Source organism: Scardinius erythrophthalmus, assembly GCF_964197995.2.
Source record: "Scardinius erythrophthalmus genome assembly, chromosome: 11".
NCBI classification, from domain to species: domain Eukaryota; kingdom Metazoa; phylum Chordata; class Actinopteri; order Cypriniformes; family Leuciscidae; genus Scardinius; species Scardinius erythrophthalmus.
In genome coordinates, this window is record NC_138231.1 from 5806289 (window position 1) to 5834180 (window position 27892).

General features: G+C 37.6%; 3 protein-coding genes across 4 annotated transcripts; 2 read left to right on the forward strand and 1 right to left on the reverse strand.

Moving 5' to 3' along the window:
* The first annotated feature begins 3726 nt into the window (after positions 1 to 3726).
* Positions 3727 to 7941, forward strand: tmed10 (transmembrane p24 trafficking protein 10). Its single transcript, XM_081378961.1, has 5 exons — positions 3727 to 4071; positions 4711 to 4831; positions 5051 to 5124; positions 5781 to 5907; positions 6698 to 7941. The coding sequence occupies exons 1-5, from the start codon at positions 3886 to 3888 to the stop codon at positions 6817 to 6819; spliced, it is 630 nt and encodes a 209-aa protein (XP_081235087.1). The 5' UTR covers positions 3727 to 3885; the 3' UTR covers positions 6820 to 7941.
* A 941-nt stretch (positions 7942 to 8882) lies between these two features.
* eif2b2 (eukaryotic translation initiation factor 2B, subunit 2 beta) lies at positions 8883 to 15935 on the forward strand. Its single transcript, XM_081378472.1, has 8 exons — positions 8883 to 9275; positions 10181 to 10301; positions 11957 to 12108; positions 12679 to 12842; positions 13851 to 13946; positions 14105 to 14242; positions 14319 to 14385; positions 15749 to 15935. The coding sequence occupies exons 1-8, from the start codon at positions 9104 to 9106 to the stop codon at positions 15904 to 15906; spliced, it is 1068 nt and encodes a 355-aa protein (XP_081234598.1). The 5' UTR covers positions 8883 to 9103; the 3' UTR covers positions 15907 to 15935.
* A 95-nt stretch (positions 15936 to 16030) lies between these two features.
* Positions 16031 to 27841, reverse strand: zc3h14 (zinc finger CCCH-type containing 14). 2 transcript variants are annotated; one of them, XM_081378471.1, is made up of 17 exons: positions 27672 to 27841; positions 27145 to 27187; positions 26545 to 26659; positions 26143 to 26183; positions 25888 to 26047; positions 24773 to 25091; positions 24508 to 24683; positions 24294 to 24391; positions 22581 to 22709; positions 22412 to 22489; positions 21677 to 21836; positions 19939 to 20138; positions 19453 to 19594; positions 17331 to 17467; positions 17155 to 17237; positions 16319 to 16425; positions 16031 to 16243 (listed from the first exon to the last, which is right to left on the reverse strand). In XM_081378471.1, exons 1-17 carry the CDS (start codon positions 27705 to 27707, stop codon positions 16240 to 16242), a joined length of 2028 nt encoding a protein of 675 aa, XP_081234597.1. In that variant the 5' UTR covers positions 27708 to 27841; the 3' UTR covers positions 16031 to 16239. The 2 variants fall into 2 exon arrangements, with proteins under 2 accessions (XP_081234597.1, XP_081234596.1); XM_081378470.1 differs by having other exon boundaries at positions 16033 to 16243; positions 24279 to 24391; positions 27672 to 27840.
* Between the last annotated feature and the right edge of the window lie 51 nt (positions 27842 to 27892).

The following is a 27892-nucleotide window of genomic DNA, read 5'->3' on the forward strand; positions in this document are numbered from 1 at the left end:
AACCACACCTTAATGGTGAATGGGCATCAAGATAAATCATTTCCTATTAATGTTTAACTGTATCGAGTTGCGTCAGGAGAATCAGGATCATGCTCATGTACAACAAAAAGCTCAATATGACAAAAAGGCCAAATCACCACGTACGAATGTTTAACTTTTGTGTTCTGCTCTGGTTCAGACGCAAGTAGTGCTGATAAACATCAAATCAATTCATCTGAATAATTCCTAAATGTCTCAAGGCTCATTGAAACCCATAACCAGAGCCCATTACGATTAGTTTGCATTATATTATCTACTAGCCCAAAGTAATTGCAGCGGAAATGATGTTGTTCATGTGCGTAAGAGACAGTGACGCAACCACGCCATTATACAGAGGTCACTTCCTTCCCCTTTCACACTTATCGCGGTTGCACACTTCACAAAACGTGACTGTGACCTCAAGAACATGAGGACCTTCTTCCTTTTCTAAGAGCTGTATGCTTTTTATGCTGACTTATCTCATCATTAAGTTAGTGGCTATTAAAATGATACTTTTTAATAGCCACATTTTTACATTTGTTATCAAACAAGTATTCATTACTTCCATGAGCTCATTGTTTCTGCCTTAAAAAAAATCACATTTTTATGTATTTCTGAAATACATAACTTTATCACTCTAAATTGTAATGTGGACTCATGCATTTTCTGTAAAGCTGCTATTGTGAAAAGTGCTATAAAAATAAACGTGAATTGAATTGAATATTAAAAAAGAGGGACAGAGAGATGCTGACAGAACTAAATTTTGTCAGCAAAAGACTAAATAAACGTTAAACATTGGTAAAGCTCAAAACTACTGCTTTGTATCTCCAGCAGCAGACCCAGACGGTCAGAGAGATTGTGGCCCTGACGTGAAATCACGTAGCATGTAATAATTCCCTGTCTATTAATACAATCGGCAGACCCCAGAGAGAGGCAGAGACAGAAATAGCAGGTGCGCTGCTTCACCATCAGCATCAACAGCAGTAAAATTAGACCACGGTGACGCCGACCTGCGTCGATGCTGCAGCCCAGGGGAGGGAACAGACAGGCAACGTACGCTGGAGAAAAAAGCAGGAGAAAAGGGAAAAAAAGCAGAGAGAATCCAGGCTAAAGATAGACCATAATGCACTGCTCCCTCCCCTCACTGATGAAGACACACAGTTGGATCGCCGCCATTTTCTATATCATCTGGTGGATAATCTCCAAACTAAGGCTCATTCAGATTGGCAGTTTGTTTAGATAGACACATTTATGAATGTATGCAGCTGCTATAGATACTAGGACATGATTGATAGTTAGAATATGTCACACTGATTTCACAGTAGACAACCCTTCACCCAGAGATCATATACAGTAATAAATATGAGCCGCTGTCTGTATATTGCATGACATCACACTTGTGAATAAACTTAGGTCCACAAAGGCTTGGCTTTAAAGCAAGGACCTATTTAGCTGATTTTCTATCAGAGCAGGTCGCTAATGTTGTGTCAATGGCAAAACCTCTCTCAAGGAGACCAAAAATAAAGTGCAACAAAATATGAAAAAAAATTAATATTGCAAATTTCAAGGGTAATTTCAGATTCAGCTGAATGACTTTCTGATAAACTGATTTTCAGGGGTATTTATATGAGGGAATTGTTCTAGACAGTGTGATGACATTCATTAATGAAAAAAAAACTAAATCTAAACAAATTATGGATTTTACATATTAAATAAAATAATAAAAAAGTAGCTGTTAATAATGTACAGGGGTCAAGATACCATAACCAGTGGTGGTAGTAACTGATTAGATATAATCTGGAAGTACTTGTAATTGGATTATATTTGTTTTAAAATACTCGTAATCAGACTGCAGTTACTTTTTTATTGATTACATTATTACATTATGTTATTCTCACAATCAAAATAAATAAATAAAATTAAGTTCATGGCTCTCCGGTGTCGGTTAATGGTCACACGACATGCAGGTAAACGTTTTTTTTTTATGATTTAATAGCTTTTCATGCAGTTCCATCATGAACCCCAGTCTGGGAAACCATGTAATATTTAATGCACTTCATGCTGTTGATAACAAAGAAAGGCATACATTTTCTTTTTCTTTTTTGTATTTTTATATCAATATGTTACAAGATTATCCTATTCAAATCAATGTGATAAACAACAAGTTAGGTCAAAAGTAATCTAAAAGCAATCAAAAAGTAGTCAGATTATATTACCTTAAATGTGTAATGTAATGGAATACGTTACTAACTACAGATTTCACTTTTCTAACTTTAATTAGTGTGTAATGTTGCTGTTTGAGCATAAACAACATCTGCAAAGTTACAACGCTCAAAGTTCAAAGCAAAGGAAGATATGGTTAGTGACATCACCAACCCTAGAATTTACATAAACCCGCCCCCGGGATCACAATTGATAGATTATCAAGACCGAATATGCTAATCAATGACTAGAAGATAACACATAAGCTACATAAATTCACAAACTAACCATTCAGAAATGTTGTCTACATGTTGTCACTTCTTCTTGAGTCTCTCCATCTTTCTGACTTCGGTTTGAACATAAAAGGTTAAATGTTTTTGAAATTTCCACTGCATGTCTGTGTGAGGTGAAATGACACAAGCTGTTGAAGCTCCGCCCTCTGTGTCGGGAGCAGCAGCTCATTTGCATTTAAAGGAACAGACACAAAAACTGTGCGTTTTTGCCCACCCTCAAAAAGTGACCATTTTAACATGCTATATGAAAATATCTGTGGGGTATTTTGAGCTAAAACTTCACATACACACTCTAGGGACAGCACAGACTTATTTTACATCTTGTGAAAAGATACCACCCCTTTAAAGACTCACTGAAATGCCTTGAAACACACAGTATTATTCAGTGTGTAGACAATTTCCACTGAAGCAGGAAGACAGGGCGAGACATTTCGATCAGCTCCTCCCCTTATAAGCCAGTAGCGTTTTGTTTATATCACAGCTTGGCCAAAGCCGTTGAGCTCAGTAAAGCCGCATTTTCCTCATAATCTCTAACATTTCTCGTCATAATCTCCCCCATATCGCTTTAAAAAAAGAGCATTCTGTGCAGAATTCAAATGGGTCCAATACGTTTTGTGGTCTGCGCCGAACTATCTGCTATTGTGGTTTTGGACCGAAGCAGACCAGAAACCAGATTTCATTCCCTCTAATGGAAAGCACATTTACACTGTCTGAATCGTTCCCTATCCCCTATATAGTGCACATGTAGAAAACAGTAAACATGTGAACAAGTGACCGATTTCGGCTGCAGCTTCAGCATATTTATAATGTAGGGGGTGGAGCTTCAGATTCTAGAGAACATTTGATTGGACAGAATATCTGATGTAAAAAGCTGAAATCATGAAACATGAAGCTTGATGTTATCATATTGGCAGAAGTGAGACACTGTAAGTTTTGAATGCTTATATCTTCTAAATGCGAATTTTGTCATTGTTTTGGAGCACACTAGCTTATAGATAACACAACAGTAAGGCTAACATATTCATACATTTATATTGGAAAATATACATAAAAGGACTTCACATGAGCATTATTTTGTCCGCCAAAATTGAATTTGTTTCATTTGGCCACATACGAGGGTATTTTGCCTTGAGTCCGTGCAAATTTCAGACCTCGCGTCAGAATGCATAACATATCTCAAAAAGTACAAGAACAAACATTTTGTATACAGGATGTTCTAGCGACGTCTGCGCTACCCCCTACATCTCCACGAGCTGGCGCTCTCGACACACAGAGAATCGCAGACCCAGTGCGCGTGCGCGGAGTGAGAGGAGTGCGCAGGCGCAGTGCGCAGCTCGACCCGGGCCTGCAGTAGTGGAGCGATCAGCTCGTCATGGCGCGGTTCCGTGTGCTCTCGCTCTCTATCTCGCTGTTGTTTGTGGTTCAGTCCGTCGTGTCGATCTCATTTTACCTGCCGGTGCGCAGCAGAAAGTGTTTGCGGGAGGAGATCCATAAAGACGTGCTCGTTACCGGAGAATACGAGATCAGCGAGCAGCCGAACACGAAAACCAACCTGAAGGTGACGTCACTCGACACATATACAGGATTAACGATTATAACTATTCACACAAACAATCGTTACACTTATAATCAACTATTACATTACGTTTGACTGGAGTTTTCAGTTAATTTGTGATGACTGTAACGGTTCTGTGAGTTTAAACTCAAGGCCTTACGTTAGTGCTACATGGCGCTTCCTGGTTGGACGGTGATTTAATGATTAAATTAACTTCGTTTTTAAGCTGGTTAAATAAATCAAAACACTTTTGTAAATGATATTTTGCCTTTATTTAGCAATATAAAGTGGGTAAAGAATAAATGCGGATGTAGTTTTTGTGTTTTCCTTCGGATCTCATTCACTTTAGTTATAACACGTCAGTCTTACTTCCATACTCGCATGGACATATGTATTAGCATATAAGTATATATAATAAGTATAAAAGCTTATAATATACATATCAGTGTAAGAAGATTTAACTAAACATTATTGATCAGTGCTGCATTCATTAATCATTTAATTATGATAATAACATATTGGTTACCTTTCTGGCCTTTATATTGCCTTTTAATCTTACATAACTGTATAACGTTAGATGTTTCATATATATTTGTCTGCTGTTTGACTTTTACTGAATATCGAATGTTGTAACCCTGTTAGATCACAGACTCCTCTGGACACATCCTCTATGTGAAAGAAGATGCAACTAAGGGCAAGTTTGCCTTCACCACAGAAGACTACGACATGTTTGAGGTGTGCTTCGAGAGCAAGTCACCTATGGGTGAGTGTTTCACACATCCTCACACTTCTCCAACTGATGCTTTTGATAAAACCATTCGTCCTTGGCTGACCTGTGGTCAGCTTAATGTGATATTTACTGTTATTACTATGGGAAGTACATTATGTAACAGGGACACTGTAAAATAAAGTGTTACCAAAATCTGATTCTGAATCAGCACTGATATGCCGTATGAATTCAGAATTGATGTCTTTGTTTTAGGAACTGGAAGAGTTCCTGACCAACAGATCAACTTGGACATGAAGCACGGTGTTGAGGCCAAAAATTATGAAGAGGTTTGTTTTCTCATGCTTAACATGAGCTGATTTTTATTTGCTATTTTATATCATTTGTCGATTTCAAAATTCTAGATTACACTGCCATTCAAAAGCTTAGGGTCAGTAAGATTTCTTAAAATGTTTTTGGATGAAGTCTTTTCTGCTCACCAAGGGTGCATTTATTTGATCAAAAATACAGTAAAACGATAATATTGTGAAATATTACTACAGTTTAAAAGGGATGTTTTTACATTTTAATTGTTTTTGAAATGTAGGCTAATTCATTCCTGTGATCAAAGCTGAATTTACTCCAGTCTTCAGTGTCACATGATCCTCTTTATCCTTTACTTTAAGCAAAATTGGAATATTGCATAAAACATTTGGGAATGAACTCTTGATACATTTTTCAGTATAGAAAGTTCAAAAGAACAGTATTTATTTGAAATAGAAATATTTTGTAACATATTAAATGTCCTTACTGTCACACTTGATTCATTTAATGCATCCTTGCAGAATAAAAATATTAATTTATTTAAAAAATATAATAAGATCATACTGACCCCAACCTTTTGAACGGTAGTGCACATAGCATTTGGAGAGTATCTACACCTACTTTTGCTGGCAGATTTGTAGCTGTTGTTTTGAAGTCATCCTGATTGTGGCACTTTGTCCAGATTGCCAAGGTAGAGAAACTGAAGCCTCTGGAGGTTGAGCTCCGTCGGCTGGAGGATCTCTCTGAGTCGATTGTCAATGACTTTGCCTACATGAAGAAGAGAGAGGAGGAGATGAGAGATACTAATGGTAAGACTAAAGTTTCGTTCCAGCTCTAAGCAAGATTGGATAAAAGGCCCTGTTTACTCCTGGTATTATGATGCGTTTTGGTCGATCGGATCACAAGTGGACGAGGGAGACACATATCCGTTTACACCTGGTGTTTTAATCAGTCTCTTTTGTCCACTTTCAAACACTTCTGTCCTGATTTCTTCGAGGGGAGGGTCTATGAGCGGGTAAATGTATGGACTTTTTCAGATCGTTTGATCTGATCTAAAATAAGCTCACGCAATTTACACATGAACACGACCGGAGAAAACAGAAAAGCACACAGAGAGCATCAGCTTTAGTTTCTGCTCTGACAGCCACTAGACCAGCCGAACGCTGTGAGTGTGTGTTAGAAATCAGGAATGGTGAGAGAACATTGAGCTTGGTACATTTTTCAGCTTCAAACCAAACTTGGGTCTCCAGTCGACAAAGTTTAAATCCCGTCTGGCTAGTTCACTTCTCATATTGTTTACTCATTAGGTCAGTAGACGGTCTTTAGTGGCTGTTTGAACACATTCGACCACATGAGCGTTTACACTACACAAGCAATCCGGTCAAATGCATTTTCAACTTCCTCTGGAAGTGGACGAGCTCAAAAGTTTTAGACCCGTTTACACCTGTATTTGTGTCGTTCTCTTGTGATCCGATCGACCAAAACGCATCTTAATACCAGGTGTAAACAGGGCCAAAGTGTCTTCTAAATGAACCAATATTGATGTACATGCATTATTTTGTGTGCGAATGGTTTCTGATGTCCTGTCGTGTTTTGCAGAGTCCACCAACACACGCGTGCTGTACTTCAGCATCTTCTCCATGTGCTGTCTGATCGGTCTGGCCACGTGGCAGGTCTTCTACCTGCGCCGTTTCTTCAAGGCCAAGAAGCTCATTGAGTAAAATCTGCCTGTGCAATCAGGGACCCAGAACTACTTCCTGACATCAGAACCTCCGGCCCCTGACATTTGCTTTGCCTCGGCGATCTGTTCTGGTCACCACAGGCGACCTGAAGTTTATCGGGAGTGGACGTGCATCAGGGAATTCTCTGGGGAAGCGTTTGATGCTTGACGGCCAAATTGTCTTTCAGTGCGTGTACATTTTTGATACAAGCTTGCTCAGTATCATTTGGAAAAAACACCCAGTCTTTCAAATTTTGTTCTGATTTTTTAGTTTTTTTTTGGTTGTATTTATACTTAATGACAGCACAAGCCCCTATAACTGATAAAAGATGCGCTCCTGTGAGAGAAACTTTGCGGTCATCCTGTCGGTCATTGAATGTGTGTGTTATTAATTATCATTTGGAAGGATAGAATGATTGCGTCAGCCTTTAGTCACGAAGTTCTCATGAACTGATGTGTTTAGCTGTCTTTCAAACACAAGTAGGAAGACTTGTTGTGAAAATGCAAAGCCATTTTGTTTAAATGAAGTCCCACTCACTGCAAGTGAACTGAGCGAACGCACATCAGAGCTTCAAGCTGACGTTGAGAAATGTACTAATTTTCTTTTAAAGCAGTTTTATTTTGGGGGGCCAGAATCTCATTTTAGTTTGTTCATGGGAAAGCCTGAGTTCATCTGTAATTAAAGTCTTTATTTGTTGATTGTTAGTAGTTAGTTTCTCCACAGACTGAATAAATGTTCAATCCAGCAGGACTCCTGCAGTGGGCTTGAGGTTAAAGGTGTGTAAATGCCATCATTGCTGCCCCATCAATTCTGCTGTCTTTAATGGTTTGATTTTGTAACAGGATCTACCCGTGATTGACAGATCAAACTAGACTTTTAGTTTTGGATTTTCTCTTCTTTCAAATGCTTTTATGGAATAGTGGTTACACGCGTCCTGGGTGGAAGATTTGGATCAGATTTACTATTATTATTATTATTATTATTTGCTACCAGTGGTTTAATTCTTTGCTCCAGTGTTCAATCTTTTTCAGCAGCAATGTTTTTTCTTCAGATTAATTTTGGTGAAAGTGGATTTCAGAAATATAATTGGCTTGTCATTCAATAAAAATTGTTAGAAAATTATTTTGAGTGTTTGTCAGTTTCTGTCGAATGAAGTTCTTGACAATCATTATCATCTGAGAGAATCGGAACATAATAAACTATACAAATATTTGAAGTTTGTTAGACAGATTCATCTTATTATAACCAATATATTTACACATTTTGAATAAAGATGGGAAAATAGAGGCAATAAAACAATTTAACTATTAAAAGCAAAGTTCAGTGCGTATATAATTACAGACATGCTGTATTTAGCCACATAATTAGACATGATGACATACAATGCCTTCTGCATAATATTCTTATAGGCTACTCTGTGGATACATTTTTGTGAAAAGATCATTATGAGATGATTAATATTAGGAGCAATAACATTGCACAAAACCTGCTTAAATACTTGATTGCTTTTATTGCTTTAAATGTTCAACGTTCCTGTTTCTTGAATGTCATTAGAATGGTTTCTAAAAGATAATTTAACGCTGAAGAGTAATGATGCTGAAAATTCAGATTAAATCTTAAATTATATTTATTTCAAATCATAATATTTCACAAAATTATATTTTAATGTTTAGCATGACAGACTTTAAAAAGAAATCTTACCAAACCCAAACTTATAAAAATCATAAACCACCATGTTTTATATAGCCACCACTTTTAAATGGTAAATAAATAACATACAGTGCATTGTGCACAATATTATAATAAGCTACCTGCTTAATTTTACATGCAGAAAACTAATTCTACTCAATCCCATTATAAAAATACATCCTTTTTTAATTTACAATTATACTTGACTGTTTTCATTTAAAGTGTTATTGTATATTAGCTGATTTCAATTCCTAGCATCATACAATTAAATGAATGTACATTTTTGAATGTAATAAGATTTAATATTTTTATATAATATTTATAGGATTTTTTATTTTATTTTTTTGCAAATAATGAGTTGCTAGATGTAATGTATGGGTGTTGAGATGATAGTGAGTGTTGACATGGATGGACGGTTGGTGGGGCTGTACGGTTACAGCTCAGTCCTGATCGCCGCTAAACAGCAGAAGAAGAGCCGGGCTCGCTCATGACCCGGAGGAGGTTCTTCTGTCTGGGTCCGTGAGGGTTCAAGCTGTCAGGAGAAACAACCGAAACAACTCGCTCTGATCAGAGCTTTACTGAGACACAAGACAAAATGCCCGGCGCCGATAAAGAGACGGATCTGTCCGAGCGCATCGAGTCGTTTCTGTCCGAGCTGAAGCGCTGCGGGAGCGGGGCAGGATCTCCCCGGGGCTCCGCGGAAACTGCCCGAGAAACGAGCGCTTTACTCCGCAGAATCACCGCACAGGCCCGCTGGAGCAACGCCGGTGAGTGAGAACCGCGAGAACCCGAGATCGGATCAGGACCAGAACCCGAGCGATGCTCCAGATGCTGCTCGGATTTTTTCTTTTCTTTCTTTCTGTTTTTTATTGCTGAGAACGGAAATATACAGAAAAATAAGCATACAGCACTTATTACCTATCAACTACAACAATGACAAAACAACAGAAAAAATAAATAAATATAATAATACAAATAATCTTGCTATCCTATGACTTCATTAATTGTGAATTTTGTACATGATCATCCTCATGTGAGGGACCCCCATTCTAAAATTTAAAAGGCAGCAATAGCCTATATTTTCATGTATACAATACATAGGACGAAAAGTAAATAATTATACTTAGTTTAAGTATAACTAATACTTAGTTTCTATTTAGTTACATTGTTTTTTACATTAGTTAGATTAAGTTGTTTTCTACTTACAATAGAAATCTACTGTAACTTGAATGTAATATCTATTGCTAATTTTATTATCTATATCTATTGTCTAATATCTATTTTATCTAAGTAGTTTTTTTATTATTTTAATCTAAAATTGTTTTTTATTTTAATACAACTTATATATTTTAATCTATTTTTAATTGTTTATTTATTTCAATATTTTTATATGGTTTATTTCAATTTAATTTAATTTTTTGTTTATATTAATTTATTTTAGTCTAATTTTTTTATTTATTTTTAATCTTCTATTATTTATTTGTACATTTGTAAACGTTTCGGCAACTATTTTTTTTTACATGTATTTATTTTAGTCTAAAAAAACATTTTATTTTAATCTTATTTCTATTACATCTGTCAACTTTTCGACAGACACCCTAGCACTCCCCGGGCCCCAGTTTGATCCCCCCTGGTTTAACAGGATCTTGAATTCTCCGGTGTCCTCTTTCAGGTGAGCTGATGGAAATCATCCGGAAGGAGGGCCGGCGGATGACAGCAGCCCAGCCGTCTGAGACCACCGTCGGGAACATGGTCCGCAGGGTGCTGAAGATTATTCGAGAAGAGTATGCGAGGTGAGACACTCAGTCAGGATGTATCCGAAATAGCCCATTTAAAGGAACACTCCACCGTTTTTTGAAATAGGGCTTATTCACATTCTTTCCTACATTTAGATAGGTGGGCAAATGCATTTTTGTCTCATCTCTGCGCCCAAGTTGCAGTGCTTCGCCTGTGCTTCCCCCTAATATAGTCCCAAGTCAATATCTGCCTAGGAAATCGCCTAGTGTTAATCTGCATCGCTATTTGTACTCGTTGTGAATACGCAGGCCACAAGAAGTAATTAGGTGTTTTTTTTTATTTTTTATATCACTTTTACTCAGGACATGCTAGCTGGCAACAAATGATTCCATTCATTATGCTAAGCTAAGCTAGCGCCGACCCTGTCAAACTAAAACAATGCATGCACTGAGACAAAAATGCATTTGTCCACCTATCTAAATGTAGGAAAGAAGATGAATAAGCCCTATTTCAAAAAACGGTGGAGTGTTCCTTTAACTGTTTTGGCTCTTCCCTTCCACTAATATATTAAGCTTGAAGGAGTGAACTACAGAAGTTGAAATGGTATATGCATCATCTTTGGTACACATGCTAACATGTTCTTTAAATATCACTCAGACAAACCAACAAACATGGCCATCCAATCAAGTGTCAGCATTTCGTCAACATGAATGACAGATGACAGTTATAATACCAATTTTGTCCACTGGGAGTCACTGGAAAATAAGGATTTTAGGTCTAATTTGTTTTCCTGAAATTTTCTTGATTTCCTCTTTGAATCAGTCTCTTTTGAAACTTGTATTTTTCTAAGCTGTTTCATCAAATCCTATCATCACTGTATCAGTGGAGATTACTGACTGTTAACTTTGCAGTAGGCTACAAGTATATTTGGAAAGATGCACAGTTGACATATTTGCTTACATTAGTCCCCTTTATTAGTTGTCGGGACGGATTTCGCGGGAAACGGCATACTTTCATCATTTGTCCGCGCATGTTTATGCATAGGCTATCTGTAAATAAAGGAAAGAAGGTCCACTACTATATACAACGAAAGTAACTTGAAGCCACAACAAATTGATCCTTGAACTGAAAAGAGTTTGCAAGCGAAAAGGGAAAGCGACAGTACCGGTAGTAATAAAGCACGAATCAACATCGTTTGCATAGCATCACAGTGCTTATGTTGGTAACAATGTCAATCCCTAAAGAGTTGGAATATTAGCCTATACATTAAATAGCCTTGCCATGTTCTAGTTTCCACCGTTATCTTAAATGAATAGCAATTGCTATCTAATGTTAGCGTTACCAAACTTTTGTAATGTTATTTTTAAAACTATTGATTTATAAGCAACTTAGCACTTACCTTATGACATATTTTCAGATATTCGTCTTTCATTATTGTGACTTATGATGTTAGCTGCAGTGTATCAGCGCGTTTCAAACCATCAGATTCATCCGCGCCGAACCACAACTCGCATAATTACCAAAACAATATTCCTCCGCAAGCAATTGCAGTTTACGCTTCAACCGCTAGAGGGCCTAAAGTCACAGTGTAGCTTTGAGGTTAAAACATGTACAAGTATCAGCATACGCGTTTATGAACGTGATATAGTGAGTAAATTCTAGCAGAATGTGAATCATCAGAGATCATGTGTCTCTCTCTCTCTCTCCTCAGGTCCAGAGGCAGCAGTGAGGAGACGGATCAGCAGGAATCTCTGCACAAGCTGCTGACGTCTGGAGGATCCAGCGAGGACAACTTCAGACAGCACTTCGCTCATCTCAAAGCCAACGTCATCGAAGCCATCAACGAGCTGCTGACAGAACTGGGTGAGAACCCAGAACCAGAGCAGTGGATAAACTACAGTCAAACCAACAATTATTCAGACTCAAGATATCATTTTTGATATATTCCGTTTTTTTACTTGTGTGTGTGTGCAGGACACTATAGTTCATTTACGTAAGTGAAGATAGCTAAATAAAGTAAACTGACATATAAAACCCCCAAATTCCTCATACAGTGAAATTTATAAAAATTTCGGACCAAAAATTATTCAGACACTTATGTGTTTTAATTGCTGAACAAAACTAAGCATTGCTTGATAATTGGTTGACCTAAATTGGTATTATCTATTTGTGTACTTAAAGTTAACAGCTGACAGCTATTCAACATAATTCATTTGTGAGACGGTCTAACAGAAGGATGGACAAAACCAGAGAAATATCAACTGATTTGATAACTCTCAGTTCTTGTCATATTTTATTACCATTTTCTAAACTATTGCGAATAAACTGTGATAATGTGAGAAATGTTGAAGGTGTCTGAATACATTTTGGTTTGACTGTGTATGTTCTTGTAATGCTAAATATGATTGATGAAATGTTTGTGTGTGTTTTCAGAGGGCACCACCGACAACATCTCCATGCAGGCGCTGGAACACATCCACTCCAACGAGGTCATCATGACCATCGGCCGCTCCAGAACGGTGGAAGCTTTCCTGAAAGACGCCGCGCGGAAACGCAAGTTCCATGTAATCGTTGCGGAGTGTGCGCCTTTCTGTCAGGTGAGAACATGCTTGCATTCAGTGTGTTTTACTAAAGCGGCTCTCGCAGAAAACACATCTCAGTCCTGCCAGATTTAATAATAGCAGAACAGACAGCCAAGAATTAACAATACTGTCATTATACATTACAATAATGTTTAATTATTATTAAATATTATTATTATTATTATAAGATTATAATTATTAAATATGATATTATATCATAATTTATAATATTATGAAATAATATAAATGATTATAATTATTGACATCATAATTAGAATGTAATAATCAACATTTTTATATATTATTATAATAATTATGTTCTTGTCATTAATGCATAAAGTATAATAATAAATTAATAAATAATAAATTAATAATATATTTACATGTTTAATAATATTTTTATATATAACATAATATTTAAATATAATATTTAATCATTTATTATATTGTTAAATAATAGAAATTATTATAAATATAAAAAAAAATAATAATAATTATAATGTAATGATAAATAAACATTTTTATATATTATTATGTCTTGACATTAAATACATAATGATAAAAAATATGAATAATTTTAATATATATATTTTCATAACATTATATTTAATACATTTTTAATAATTATAATATAATAAATATTAAACAATTATTAAACATTTTAATAATATTGCATTTTTTTAATCATTATTAATAAATGCATAATATATTCGATTTTATTTAAATTTATTTTATCTATTTAATTTTTTTTTATGTTATTATCTAAAAATATTTTTTTTATAATATATATATATTTATACTATTAGTATTTATATATATATATATATATATATATATATATATATATATATATATATATATATATATATATATATATACAAAAAAAAGTTTTATATGAAGGTTTTAATAGGTTAACTTCACATTTATTTAAGTATTTAGCAAGTGTATTTGGTTGTGTTGTAAATTTTCAGGTCCTTGAAAATAACTCGACTAAACTCACATAAACTCCTTTTCGTCCATCAGGGGCATGAAATGGCCACAATTCTTTCCAAAGAGGACATCGAGACAACGGTCATCCCAGACGCTGCCATTTTCGCTGTAATGTCACGAGTCAATAAGGTGAGAGAACGGATTGACAGAATATTCAAGATATAACAATTATCCCGATTGCCTAGAAATGTCATCACATACTTAAAACAGTATTATTTAGTTTCCTGTTAGTCACACACACAGGCATTAGTGTCTTGATGAATCTTGTTTCCGCGTGTGTTGTCCAGGTCATCATCGGCACACAGACGGTTCTGGCTAACGGGGGTCTGCGGGCTCTTAATGGCACACACACACTGGCTCTGGCTGCAAAGCATCACTCGACTCCTCTCATCGTGTGCGCTCCCATGTTCAAGCTCTCACCACAGGTATCTGGCACACCGTACACTGTGCAGTCACTACATAATATCCTGAAAATGCTGATTTGTGTCTTTGTTGTTGTAGTTTCCTAATGAGGAGGACACGTTTCACAAGTTTGTTTCACCTCACGAAGTTCTTCCCTTCACTGAAGGTAATGTCACAACGGCATTTTACTCCTTTTTAATGAAATGATTTACAATTTTACACATTCAATTAAAGGGTATAGCACCTGTTAGTTTTGTGTGTATTATTAAAAGAGGCCATTTGATGCTTTTTAATGTTTACACCTGGTCATGCATTTTCTCTGATCGGATAGCTATCCGTTTTTGAAAAGACCAGGTGTAAATGCACACAAAAGTAAACACTGAGAACATTAAAGTGATTACGTGTTTATTTATTGTGTGATTGCCGCCAAAGCCAGATAATTAATGCGCTGGCAATATAAAAAACAAAGACGAGGTCATAAAAAGCCGAGTTTTAAAACATTTATGATACGAGCCCTCATGTTTTGCTTGTATATTGAGTTTTGACACATCACTGTCCTTTACTGACTCCTTTCACATCTGTCTTGATAACGTCGGGTATGTAATATTGTTGAAGTGACTCCCATGAGCACAGAATTGTGACGAATGTTGCTCTTAGAGACGTAAAAGTTGCATTAATTCCCGATATGACTGTTCAGACTGAGGTCGCATTGCAAAACATCTGACCTGCATCTGATTTACTACCACATTAGTGACCCTGCAATACAAAACCAGTCACAAGTCGCACGGGTATATTTGTGGCAATAGTCGACAATACATTGTTTGGGTCAAAATTATCGATTTTTCTTTAATGCCAAAAATCATTAGGCTATTAAGTAAAGATCATGTTCCATGAATATATTTTGTAAATATATAAAACATTTATTTCTGTGAGTTAATGAAGCATAATCACGAACATAAATGGACAACTTTAAAGGTGATTTTCTCAATGTTTCGATTTTTTTGCACCCTCAGATTCCAGATGTTCAAATTGTATCTCTGACCTATCCTAACAAACCATACATCAATTGAAAGCTTATTTATTCAGCTTTCATGTGATGTATAAATCTCAAATGTCATAAATTACATAATTGCTCCATGTGAGTGGTTTTGTGGTCCAGGGTGACAAATGGAAAGGGCACAAATGGGAATTGAAAAGATCATGTTCCTGTGGTTTGTGCCGTTCACACAGACATGACAAAAACAGTCTTCAATGCATTTACACTGTTCTGACCATCAGGGGCATTTCGAGCGCTTCAAAACAGCGAATTATTATTATTATTATTATTCGAAGCAACTGATTCAATTGATAGAGTTTCAAAAAGCTTTGTTTCTCCCATCACTAAATTTAAAGCATGATAACCTATTCTAGTACAGCCAATAAAAAAAAAAAAACAATGACCTTTTAAAATGGCATCATATGGCCTCTTTAATAATGCTGTTTCTATTAAGATGTTGAATATGAATCTGAAATGAAATTTGTGTTTCCAGGTGAGATCTTATCTAAGGTCAACGCTCACTGTCCGGTATTCGACTACGTCCCTCCTGAACTCATCACACTGTTCATCTCCAACATCGGTGGAAACGCTCCGTCGTACATTTACCGTTTGATGAGTGAACTTTACCACCCTGAAGATCATGAACTTTAAGTCTGGAAAATAAAGAATCTCTGAGTCGCATGTTTGTGTCACACTTTGGCTTTCAAAACTGTAAATAATATTTAAGTTAGATCCACACTGTAATATGTTTCTAAAGTAAAGACAACATTCACATGTGTGTATTGTTGACATTTAATACACCAAAGATATTCTGCAAACAGTTTACAGAAAGTTGCATTTTATAAAATTAGTTTGTTTTAAAAATTAATCAAAAAAAAATGTGAAAGCACAAAACAAAGATGTTAAGAATGATGTCAGAAGAGACGCTCTGCATGAAGAGTAGAAACGCTGCGGCTCAGTCGTGATCGATCGCCCGAGTGTTACTCAGCTGTGGGGGAAGAAACAAGTATTAGAGAAGTTTGATTCAAGCGCTTCACTGCGATCACATGTGAGTTTGCTGCACCTGCTTTGTGTTTTGGTCCATTTCAGAGCACTTCTGGGCGGCACTGCCACAGCTGGATGGTAGAAGGTACAGTCTGCTCGCTTACACAGCGCCGCAAATCTACACGGCTGCAAAACAAACGTTAAGGGATGTGAGCAAATTAATAAGTGCATCATGAGTCAAAATGCATTAAAAAGATTCAAAAATCGAAATTTGGAATAACATGCTCACGCTAAGTTAACGGTGTCAATTTTGATTTAATGTCACTCGAGTATCAGTTAAAGATACATTTTTTTTAAATGTTTTTTTAACACTTTACAAAAATGTTTAATTTGTTAACATGAACTAACAATAAACAATACTTCTATAGCATTTCTTAATGGTAATTTACTAATACGTTAAGATCCAAAGTTGTGTCTGTTAACATAAGTTAATGCACTGTGAACATTAACGGTATTAACGTTAATAAATGCAGTAAAAATATATTGTCCATTGCTACTTTGCTAGTTAATGCATTAACTAATGTTAACAAAGACCTTATTGTAAAGTGTTACACTAGGTCTCTTCTGCTCACCAAGGCTGCATTTATTTGATCAAATACAGTAAAACAGTAATATTGTGAACTATTATTACAATTTAAAGTTACCGTTTTCTATTTGTATATATTTAAAAATGAATTTTCAGCATCATTACTTCAGTCTTCAGAGTCACATGATCCTTCAGAAATCACTCTAATGTGTGTAAATGTCTACATCAAATTTCAGCTTTATCTGAGGTTGTTTCTCACTGACACTGTTTATGATGTGGAGTTTAACAACTTCAAGAGTCAAAGTGACACAGGCTGATGTGAAACTCACTTTAGGGTGGTAGAACGGACACTCCGGCTTTTTACACTCTGGGAAGAAACGGCACACACTGCTGGTCTGAGCTGGAGCTGGAGCTACAGGGTCAAAGGTCACAAGGTCAAATGTTGGCGGCTGTATCAAAGTGCCATTTTGAACGCATCCCCATGTATTTGATCTGTCGTACACACCTGCTCTTGGAGGGTTGCTGTTGACTCTTCGGCTGACGTGTGTGAACGGACAGTCTGGTTTGGAGCACTTCGCATCGAACTTACAGTTTGGATGAATAAACAGACACTTGTCTGCAAATTTACAGTTAGGAAACAGTCTGCAACAGAAGCAAAAAACAACATTTACATACAGTCACCGCATCTAAACGACCAGTTGTTCTTAACGAGGCCTGTATAATTAGGACAGTTCTGAAGAGACTGGATTCTGGAATCTGCTGCTTTAATGTATATCTAATGAGTGATTATAATCAAGGGATTAATCAATATTTTTCCTTCTACATATCAAATGAGTTGAATGACTTCTCTAAGCTTATGAGATTTTACTTCTAGAAGTTACCAGTGTGATTGCTGAGGGTCTGGCCCATGCAACAGAGCTTGCTTATTCAGCTTCCAGAGATGAAATATGGACTCGTTTTGTGTTTGAGAAAGATCTTCAACATGTGTTAAAACATATATCTGTTCTTCTAGCACACCATGACAGCCCTAAGGTCATTGGAACCAATAGTTTAAGGGACCATTTCTTAGTTAAAGCATTTACTTTACTGTTCTATATTAAAGTGTCCTCTCACTGAGAGAAAAAACATGTTATCTGGATGTTTTGGGAAGAGTCTCCTATTGATTGTTAGAGCCCGACCAAATCCAGCCTTGAAGAAGATGTGTGTCTGTGTGTGTGTGTGTGTGTGTGTGTGTTAGTATTCTTGGTTACAGGTTATGGAACAACTGGCATTATTGGAGATTGACTGACTTGTTTTCTTCGACATGCTGGCACCTAACTCAGGGTCCTGGTGGCAGACGTACAGACTATGGAGATGTGCTACTGCCTATCAGTCCATGTGTGGAAATTTACTGTTTATCTATTTCTTAGCCAATCAGAATCATTCACCCTGAAGCAATGAAGTAGCTTAGACCTTGGTGAGGGTATAAATGCTGAGTTTGTTGTAAATGAGTCTTGAAGCTGATTTCTGCCTGATGAAACTGCAAACTATCTTCTTAATTTTCTTAATCCTGACTCTTGTCTTAAATTGACTGCACTTCTAACTCCTGGTCTTCATAAATCATATCTGGTCCTTGGGTCCTTAAAGCAGAACTATGCAGCTTTGCCGATTTCTTCGCTGTTTTCTCGCTTTTTGCTTGCAGGTTTCTCTATAGAGCTCCCCCTACAGCTTCGGAATAGATATTTGACAACACTGTCGTCAAAACTCGTTGGCGACTCTCCCCCCTCCCATCTTCTCCCGCTCGTCATGTGCATTTGTTTTCAAAGAAGCCGGCGAACGCACAGAGCCATGTCCACTGAGGTATGTATGATACACAGAAGGCTAGCATATAAATGTTTAGATAGTGTATGTGTGCAGTGCTGTAAAGCAATTTGTTACATCGCGAGACCTGATATCACGCGATACTTTTGGGCTCGCCGGCCCAAAGTTGCAAGGGTGGTTTTTCGGCTCACAGGCACTTGGGGGGAGCGAGATGACCACCATTCAACCTGAAAAAAGTCATATAACTATTCCAATGACTTCGAAGCTGTTCGGTTAAAGTAAAAAAGTTACTTAGTTCACCTTTAACTGTAAATTCCCTAACAGTTCAGTCTCAGCGCTCATGGCATTAGATGCTGAAATGGTCTTGAAATATATTGTTCAAGGCAGTGGATTTGATACAAAAACTCACTGATTGTGCTGGCAGTCCAGTGGTTATTGTTCAAGCGAACCGGACTAAAGCGGTCTAGAAGACAAAATTCCTCATTTAAATAAATCCCGGCCAAGGCACAAGCTAAATAAAAGGGCGGGGCCTGGTGGAGTTGAGTTAGTAGTGTTGAAACTGGCAGTTATGGTAAGGGGCGTGACAATTCCAAACATGGTGGAAGCGGTTGACCAATCACAACACACTAGTCCAGCCGACCAATCAGAGCACATTATGCTTTTCAGAAGGAGGGGCTTCATAGAGCTTTACTGACAGACTGGGAAGAGGGGTGCTGCAAAAATGTCAAATATTTGAGCAGTTTTTGAACATTTAAGCATGGAAACCTATTCTAGTAGAGCGTAAAAACAAAAAGGGCATAATATGGCATCTTTTTCTATGTTCTCACTTGCACTGTGTGTTGGGGTGATGGTACAAACACTCGTCTCCACTCTTGCACGCAGGCCAGAACTTGCAGCGTTCTGGAAGTTTCTGCCGTTTAGCCTGAACCGGCTCTACGTCCATGTCCTCCACCTCATCCATCTCTCTATCTGCAGGAGAAAGACAGAGAGAATGAGGGTGAGCAAGGCACAAACTGGAGAGGAACGTTGACTAAAGCTGGAATAAACGAGTCATGTGACTACATTTCAAGAATGGTCTGGGTTTAGTATTAAAATTAAACGGGCATAATGTCCATTACCACAGAAAAACAATGAGCAAATCATTAATAACCCTAACTTGTAACTGATTAACAAAAACAGACATTCCTTTATGGTTGTGCTTTATAAAACATTTAAGAGGATACATTTTCCAGAAAAAATAACCGCATTGTTATATACACTGTTATTGCTGAACAAGACACAAGATCCCTAAAACATGAGTATCTTCATCTTACCGCCAGTGTTTATAAAGTCAGTGCCGAGTCTGAGGTGGATGTCAGGTTTGGGACTGTTATTTTCCGGAAGGTCAGAGGTCGTGTTGAACTCGTCCTCAGGCTCCATCTCCTGATCTGTGCGGTTGGCTAACGGACTGGGAACTCCATCTAATGTCACAATGAACTTTGGACTTGAGCCACCCGCAACCTCCGCTTTCTCTCTGTGCGGGAAGAGAACCGGATATGAGCACCAACCTCAAACATTTGAACAATACTGTATATTAGCGGTGTTGAAAATTGTTTCGTGGATGATTCTGCATCGATGCAGTAATAGACCATAATCAAATATTGCCTACTCACGTTTCTCTGACGTCATTCATCACATACACGCTTGTCTCGCTATCATAAAATGGCGGAAGGAGGCGAAACACAAAAGCGAGTAATAAAAAAGGCACCCACTATTTTAACATTTACAGTGTGTGAGCGTGTGTGTGATCGTGTGCGTGAGCATTATTGTCATTTAAGTACACTACTTGACAGTTTCATGCGCTTTTAGTAGTGTTTATTAATGTTCCTGTCGTCTGCTGTTCAGACTTAAGTGTTGTTTGACCACATTCAGGGAGTGTACTTTCTTGGAGCAGATAAAATAAAAAGGGAGTTCATATATCTGACTGCTTGTATTCAGGGGCGCAACTACCCAGTGTCAAAAAAAAAATAACTGCGCCATGTAGCCTAATGAGTGAGTAACGGATTAACTAAGTACAAAATTTTCATTTATGAATACAATGTAACTATACTTCACAGTTATGAATCCACTGCTGAGTGGACCTCTGTCCCTCTAGGGGGGTTCGGGGGCATGCTCCCCCGTAATAAAATTTTGTGCTTTTTAATGTTGAATTCATCGATCTGGTGCACTTTGAGAGTTCAAAATTAAAAGCTCCAACCCATATTCAGTGTGCAAATTAAACAAAGAAAAAATCAAACCTTTTTTAGTAACAGCGTCTGTCTACATTACATTACAAAACAAAACGAATGGGCCGCCGATGTACGAGTTTTATGGGCCGTTAAGATAAAGACAAAAACAAAAAAAAAATAGCCTATTAGATGTATCGGCTCAAAAAGCACGTCGGCCCACCGGGAATCTCCTACATGCGTGTCGACGTCACACTTTAAATCTACCTGTTGCCTTTGACCATCCACTTATTTAGTTGCTGGCGCATCAGTTGACATGCTATATCCTTTTCCCTCTTTCTTTTTCTATTTTTAGTCCCGACAGCTTTTTTGCTATATCCATCTTTTTCGACTCGTACCTGCTCGCTCAGCGCTCACGGCGCCCCCGCCTGCTCGCGATATTATCCCCCCCTCTCTATGTCAAAATTATATGATGGAATCTTATGGATATCCTACTCTAGCCTGTTAGTCCTCCAAAAAGTTATATAACATTGAGGAAATGCAGAAATTATTTAGAAATGCACAACAGCAGCTACATAGAGATAAAAAAAAAAAAAAAATTACCATCGCTTTGGCGCCCCCCTGGTGCTACGCGCCCCTATGCGCCGCATATAGCGCATACCCACTTTTTGCGCCACTGCTTGTATTCAATGACGAAAATGTAGCAATGTGTAGTGATATTGCAACGCATCGTGATATCGTATCGAAGACATGATAATCGTAATCAGTGACGCTTCACACCCCTAACTGTATATGGATAAAAATATGGACCCGAATGTTGTTTTTGATTGAAACCTGTCTGTCATACCTGGCCTGCACCATTCGGGATGTGGTGGGCGGGTCTTCATTCTGATTGACAGGAGTAAGCCTGCTCCTGACTGGTGGAGTCTGTTCCAGCTCTGGTTTCCTCATGATGAATGAACGTGAGTCCAAGGCCTTGACTCTCGCCGCCTCTAAGACCTGCAGCTCTGCATCAAAACAACCACAAATCTGAGTTAGTGACCCCAAGTTTTGGGGTTGATGATTTTTGTTTTTGAATGTTTTGCAGTAATTCTAATATGCTGATTTGCTGCTCAATTTTTTTTTCTCTTATTATCAATGTTGAAAACATAAAAAATAATTCAGGACTTTGATGAATAGAAAGTTCACAAGAACAGCATTTATTTAAAAGACTTTTTCGGAATAATTTAGAAGTCTTTACTGTCACCTTTGACCAATTTAATGCATCCTTGCTGAATAAAAGTAAAAAACAAAACAGCTTACTGACCCCAAACTTTTGAATGGTATATATATGGTGTATATTCAAATGACTAAATGCCAAATAAAAACAAACTGGTTTGTTGCTTTACATGTTGCTCAGATAGTCTCTTCCTGTCTACGTGGGCGGTTTTCCAATCAAGTAAGCTGCATATTACGGACCATGCAGTCAAAGGTCTGGCTACATGAAACTATTGAGCATCAGAGAACGTGACTGAATGACATCCATAATACAATTAAGATGTACTTTGCCATTAAGAGGTTAAAATGAGGCCATCTCTCTCACCGTATTCACTGAGCTGCTCTCGGCTGTCCTCGTCTGGAAGCTCCAACTGCAGACGAGACGCTAAAGGTCTGGATTGGGCTGCAAAACACACAAGAGAAAGAAATGTGAAGTCTGATTTCTAGTTCCTTCTGATGACACAATATTTCTTTAAGCAACAGATTAAACTCACTATTGTGCAGCGTATCCTGGGGAATGAGAGCGTGCAGGTGCTCCTGGACCAATCTGATTGCAGCATTACTCATCTCGTCACTGGCCGAACGTGTTCGTGGCGCTACAGGGACGGTCTGCCGCTGGGGAACTGGACATGAGAATATAGACCAAAGTTACATTAACTAAAACTAATAAAATTGAATTGATTGTTAATTGAAATAAATCTGAAATAAATTAAATATAAATATTAGATATAATTATTTAAATGAGGAACATCGTGACGTGTTCGTTCTCGGAAAAAAAAACTCAGGGAGTTCAGAAACAGTGCACACTGATATTGAGAATAACTCCCTTTAGACTGACTTTGTACTTTGGAACTTTTTTCTTGACCAAACAGCAACATTACACACTAAAGAAAGTTAAACATGTAAAAAGTATAACAGGACCCTATTAAAATTAAAAACAAAAATGAGAAAAGTTACCTTGGCAAATAACTGAAATAGGTTATAAAACTAAAATTACAAATGGAAAATATACACTCACCTAAAGGATTATTAGGAACACCATACTAATACTGTGTTTGACCCCCTTTCGCCTTCAGAACTGCCTTAATTCTACGTGGCATTGATTCAACAAGGTGCTGAAAGCATTCTTTAGAAATGTTGGCCCATATTGATAGGATAGCATCTTGCAGTTGATGGAGATTTGTGGGATGCACATCCAGGGCACGAAGCTCCCGTTCCACCACATCCCAAAGATGCTCTATTGGGTTGAGATCTGGTGACTGTGGGGGCCATTTTAGTACAGTGAACTCATTGTCATGTTCAAGAAACCAATTTGAAAGGATTCGAGCTTTGTGACATGGTGCATTATCCTGCTTGAAGTAGCCATCAGAGGATGGGTACATGGTGGTCATAAAGGGATGGACATGGTCAGAAACAATGCTCAGGTAGGCCGTGGCATTTAAACGATGCCCAATTGGCACTAAGGGGCCTAAAGTGTGCCAAGAAAACATCCCCCACACCATTACACCACCACCACCACCAGCCTGCACAGTGGTATGATGGATCCATGTTCTCATTCTGTTTACGCCAAATTCTGACTCTACCATCTGAATGTCTCAACAGAAATCAAGACCAGGCAACATTTTTCCAGTCTTCAACTGTCCAATTTTGGTGAGCTTGTGCAAATTGTAGCCTCTTTTTCCTATTTGTAGTGGAGATGAGTGGTACCCGGTGGGGTCTTCTGCTGTTGTAGCCCATCTGCCTCAAGGTTGTGCGTGTTGTGGCTTCACAAATGCTTTGCTGCATACCTCGGTTGTAACGAGTGGTTATTTCAGTCAAAGTTGCTCTTCTATCAGCTTGAATCAGTCGGCTGAGATAATTGCATTAATGAGAAATTTAACAGGTGTTCCTAATAATCCTTTAGGTGAGTGTATACAAATTAAAACTGGAATAAAAATAAAATTGAAACCTAAATAGTAATATAAAAAAGACAAAAGTTATAAATATGTAAGAAGCAGCTAATTCAAAATATTAAGAAAAAAGTTGAGAGATCGACTCTCAAATATTTAAGTCAATAGGTCAATTCAATATTTGATAAATGCACTGTTAAGTTAAAACAACTGTTAGGTTGTTTTCCTATTTCCAAGATCCTAGATCCTATTTCCTAGATCCTATTGGAATTGCTCTGTTTATTATTAATTGTAATATATTACATGTAAACGTTGAACCTGTGTATGTAGTGGTCTTGCTGATGGATTGCTGAGCTTCTGAGATTGCTTTGAGGATTAGATTTTTGTTGGCTTGTTTGGCTGGTGGGAGAGAAGGTCTGCGAAATACACACAAAACACCATTTTTTTTAGGACCAAATAAATCTTGGCAATAATATCCAAAAACATCCTTATTTCAAAAATGTCTTTTCCATTATTTCAGAGGGGGACGTACTTGCGCTCAGGTTTCGATGGCAGAGACACTTTGCTGGCCATACCATAGTCCTCCTCATCTTCATCTTCATCCTCCTCCTCATCCAGATCGTCAGCCTCCTGCCCGCGGTGGTCATGACCTCTGTGAACCCGGACCACTGAACTGGCCATGGGCGCCTTTCGTTTCCGGTACAAATCCTGCCAGCAGAATGTCATTGATTGAGATGAAGAGCTGTAGCATCAGAGAAGGACTGAACTGATGTTTCAATTAATCGAAATTCACTCACCCTGCTGCTCTCTGCTGAACTCCTGTAGCCCCGCTCATGGCTGGAACCTGACCTTTCCTGACCTCTCGTGACGTCTGTGGATCTGTACGCGTCCGCCGTCCGTCTGGAAGAATCCACCGCTGGCCGAGGCCTCTCTGCTGTCGATCGGCTGTATAAAGCCTGTGTGTGACCCGAGGTCAAGCTCTGCTCCAGGGGGTCATAGCCAATGAGGTCATCGTCCAGGTCAGGCTTGATGTCAATCACAGCTTCAGCCGATGCCTCCATCAGCGGTTTGACAGCGGATGTGAGTCTGGAGGGTCTTTCAGAAGAGCCTCTCCTACTACAGTGAGTTTGTAAAAAATGGTTATCATGATTAAGTCAAATGAAAATAAAAATAAACTGGAAAAAATAGTGATGCCGTTTTTAATCCTCAACAGGTGAGAGAGGTATTTTCCGATAAATTGCCATATGAAGCTCTCTAACAGAGTTGACTGTAAAGCATTATCTATTGTGAAGGATCATTTCATTATGGTTGTTGTTGTGCTGTGCTGGAATTTATCTTCAAGGAAGTAGCGTGTCTATTAAGGGCTAAAGCTACAGTAACATCTTAAACAAGAGATCCTTTCCATCTAAACTGGTTATATATATTAAGCCTATAGTGAATGTTTGATGAGCAGCAGGATAACCATTTTCATCCGCAGTCGCACAGAGCCGAAGCACAACCAAAACAATGTTCTTCCACAAAATACATGCAGTTTTTACATGCTAGAGGGCCAGAATTAGCATAGTCTACATTTAAAATAAGAAATAAATTGAAATACTATTGTATAAATAAAAATATTTAACATAACTGTTAAATTACAATACTAATATTTGTTTAAATTTCAAATGGTGAACCATCAAGCTTTTATTCTGATGGGTTGCCAACAAATAAAAATATGCCCTGCCAGTTTCAGACTGTGTGTTAATTTACATGTATGCAGTTTGAAACCAGAAGTGCATCTATCATGTAATTAAAATGTCAGGCTGTGAAATTCGACAATCGAATGTCCCGATATCAATTTTATTTTGACATATCATGCAGCCCCAAGTCAAATTCACAGTGATTTGCTGATCCACTCGTGAGAATGAAATACCTGGTGCGGTTCTCGTGTGCAGAGCTCGAGACGCGTCCCTCCACCTTATCAGAGCGCGAGCTGGAAACGGCGAGCGCGCGAGGCTCCGCCCCCCTCCTTTTGCTTTCCACCGGGATGCTCGTCTCCGAGTGCACGACGGGTGGACTGACAGATGTGGGCTCTGCAAAAGAAAAAAGTTTAAGTAAAAATATTCACTATGGGATGCAACAAGTCACATGATGTGAGTGTAAACAACGTCTCCAACATGAATCATACCAACTGCAACCGATCTCAGCTTCTCCAGAACACCATGTAACCTACAACGCAAATTTTTTTTTTTAAATCTTTGCTTTACTGGGTTTAAGCAAACTGTTTTCAACATTGATAATAATCAGAAATGTTTCTTGAGCATCAAATCATCATATCAGAATGATTTCTGAAGGATCATGTGACACTGAAGACTGGAGTAATGATGCTGAAAATTCAGATTTGCATCACAGGAATGAATTATATATATATTGAAATCCAAAACAATTATTTTAAATTGTAATAATATTTCACAATATTACTGTTCTATTGTATTTTTGACCAGTCTTGGTGAGACGCATTTTAAAAAACAAAAATAAAAGTCTTAGAGACACCAAACATCACAATCTAGAGAGGGAGACTTTCACCTACCATACAGTGAACTTGATGGTATTGTTTCCTAGAAACAAGGACAGATCGTCCGCCATTTGCTGCGGGTTCTTCTTATTGGCCACCATGACCATGATGTAATCCGGAAGCTCCTCGTCTGACAGAGACAAACAGGTAAAGTGTTTAATCCAGTGAACCATCATATTAAACAGCTTAATACAGTTATAATACAACATCATTTACACATGCATGAGGATGGAAGAATTGACTGCTAATCTAACCCTGGATAATGATGATCGTTGATCACAACTAATTTGTTTAATTTATTCCAATCGTTTAAATGTAGTTGCTGCTTTCTTAGTTTACTCAGCACTGTAATATTACTTAGTGCTACTCATTTTGCTTGTTTATTTACTCTATTGTAATTTGACATTGCAGAACATCTCTTTGCAATACAAATATAAAGTTTCTGTCATGAGTAAGTGTCATTTCGATCTGATTCTCTAGAAAAATGACTGAACTTCCTGTTTTGCAGACAAGATTTTCCTGTTACAGTTTTCTGGAGCAAACACTACAAATAATAACTAACGAAAACTCAATACAGTTGATCAAAACTAGATCCTGTTGATCTGGACTTCTTACCCACATAAGCGCCGAGCTCCTGCAACTTTCCTTTGATTGCGGCCTGTAAAACATTAGATTACAATATTACAAGAGAACATTATTAAATAAAGAACTTATGAGTATTAAACAGACAAACAATAACTACCACCAACCTAACCTTGACAAAGCACTGTGGTAGTGCTATTGCACAAGTGATGCTATCACATTACAATAACATGGCATTTTAAAATGTATAAATACATGGTAAAATAAGCTCATTTAACATAGTTATTACATGGTATTCCCAACGTCCTTCAGATAACACTATGGTAACGTTACTTAGTGACTATATGTTTTCAAAACACACAACCGAACAAACTTTAGTCTATTTTAAAATACAGAAAACATTCCAAACACGCTCAATAAAAGAGAACCGGTGATAAAAGACAAAAAACGAGCAATAACGTGCACACGCACTTAACAGCACACATACATTGAAACAACTGATATGCAGGTAAGCTAGCACGCTAAACAGCGCAGAATTCAACGCGTTGTAAAGTGTTTACCCTTATTTTCTTGCTAATCTCCGTTCCAATCTCCATATTTATTTGGTGTGTTGCTTTTCTTCTGAGTAAGATAGTATTGAAACTAATAGAACATAGAGAAATAAGAAAGAGGAAGAGTTTTGGTGTTGCTAGGCCTCGCGTCCGGCTTGTATATTCATACTGCGCATGCGCAGCCCAGTCAGCTCGACAGAATAATCTTTTTTAATTTTATGATTTATTAA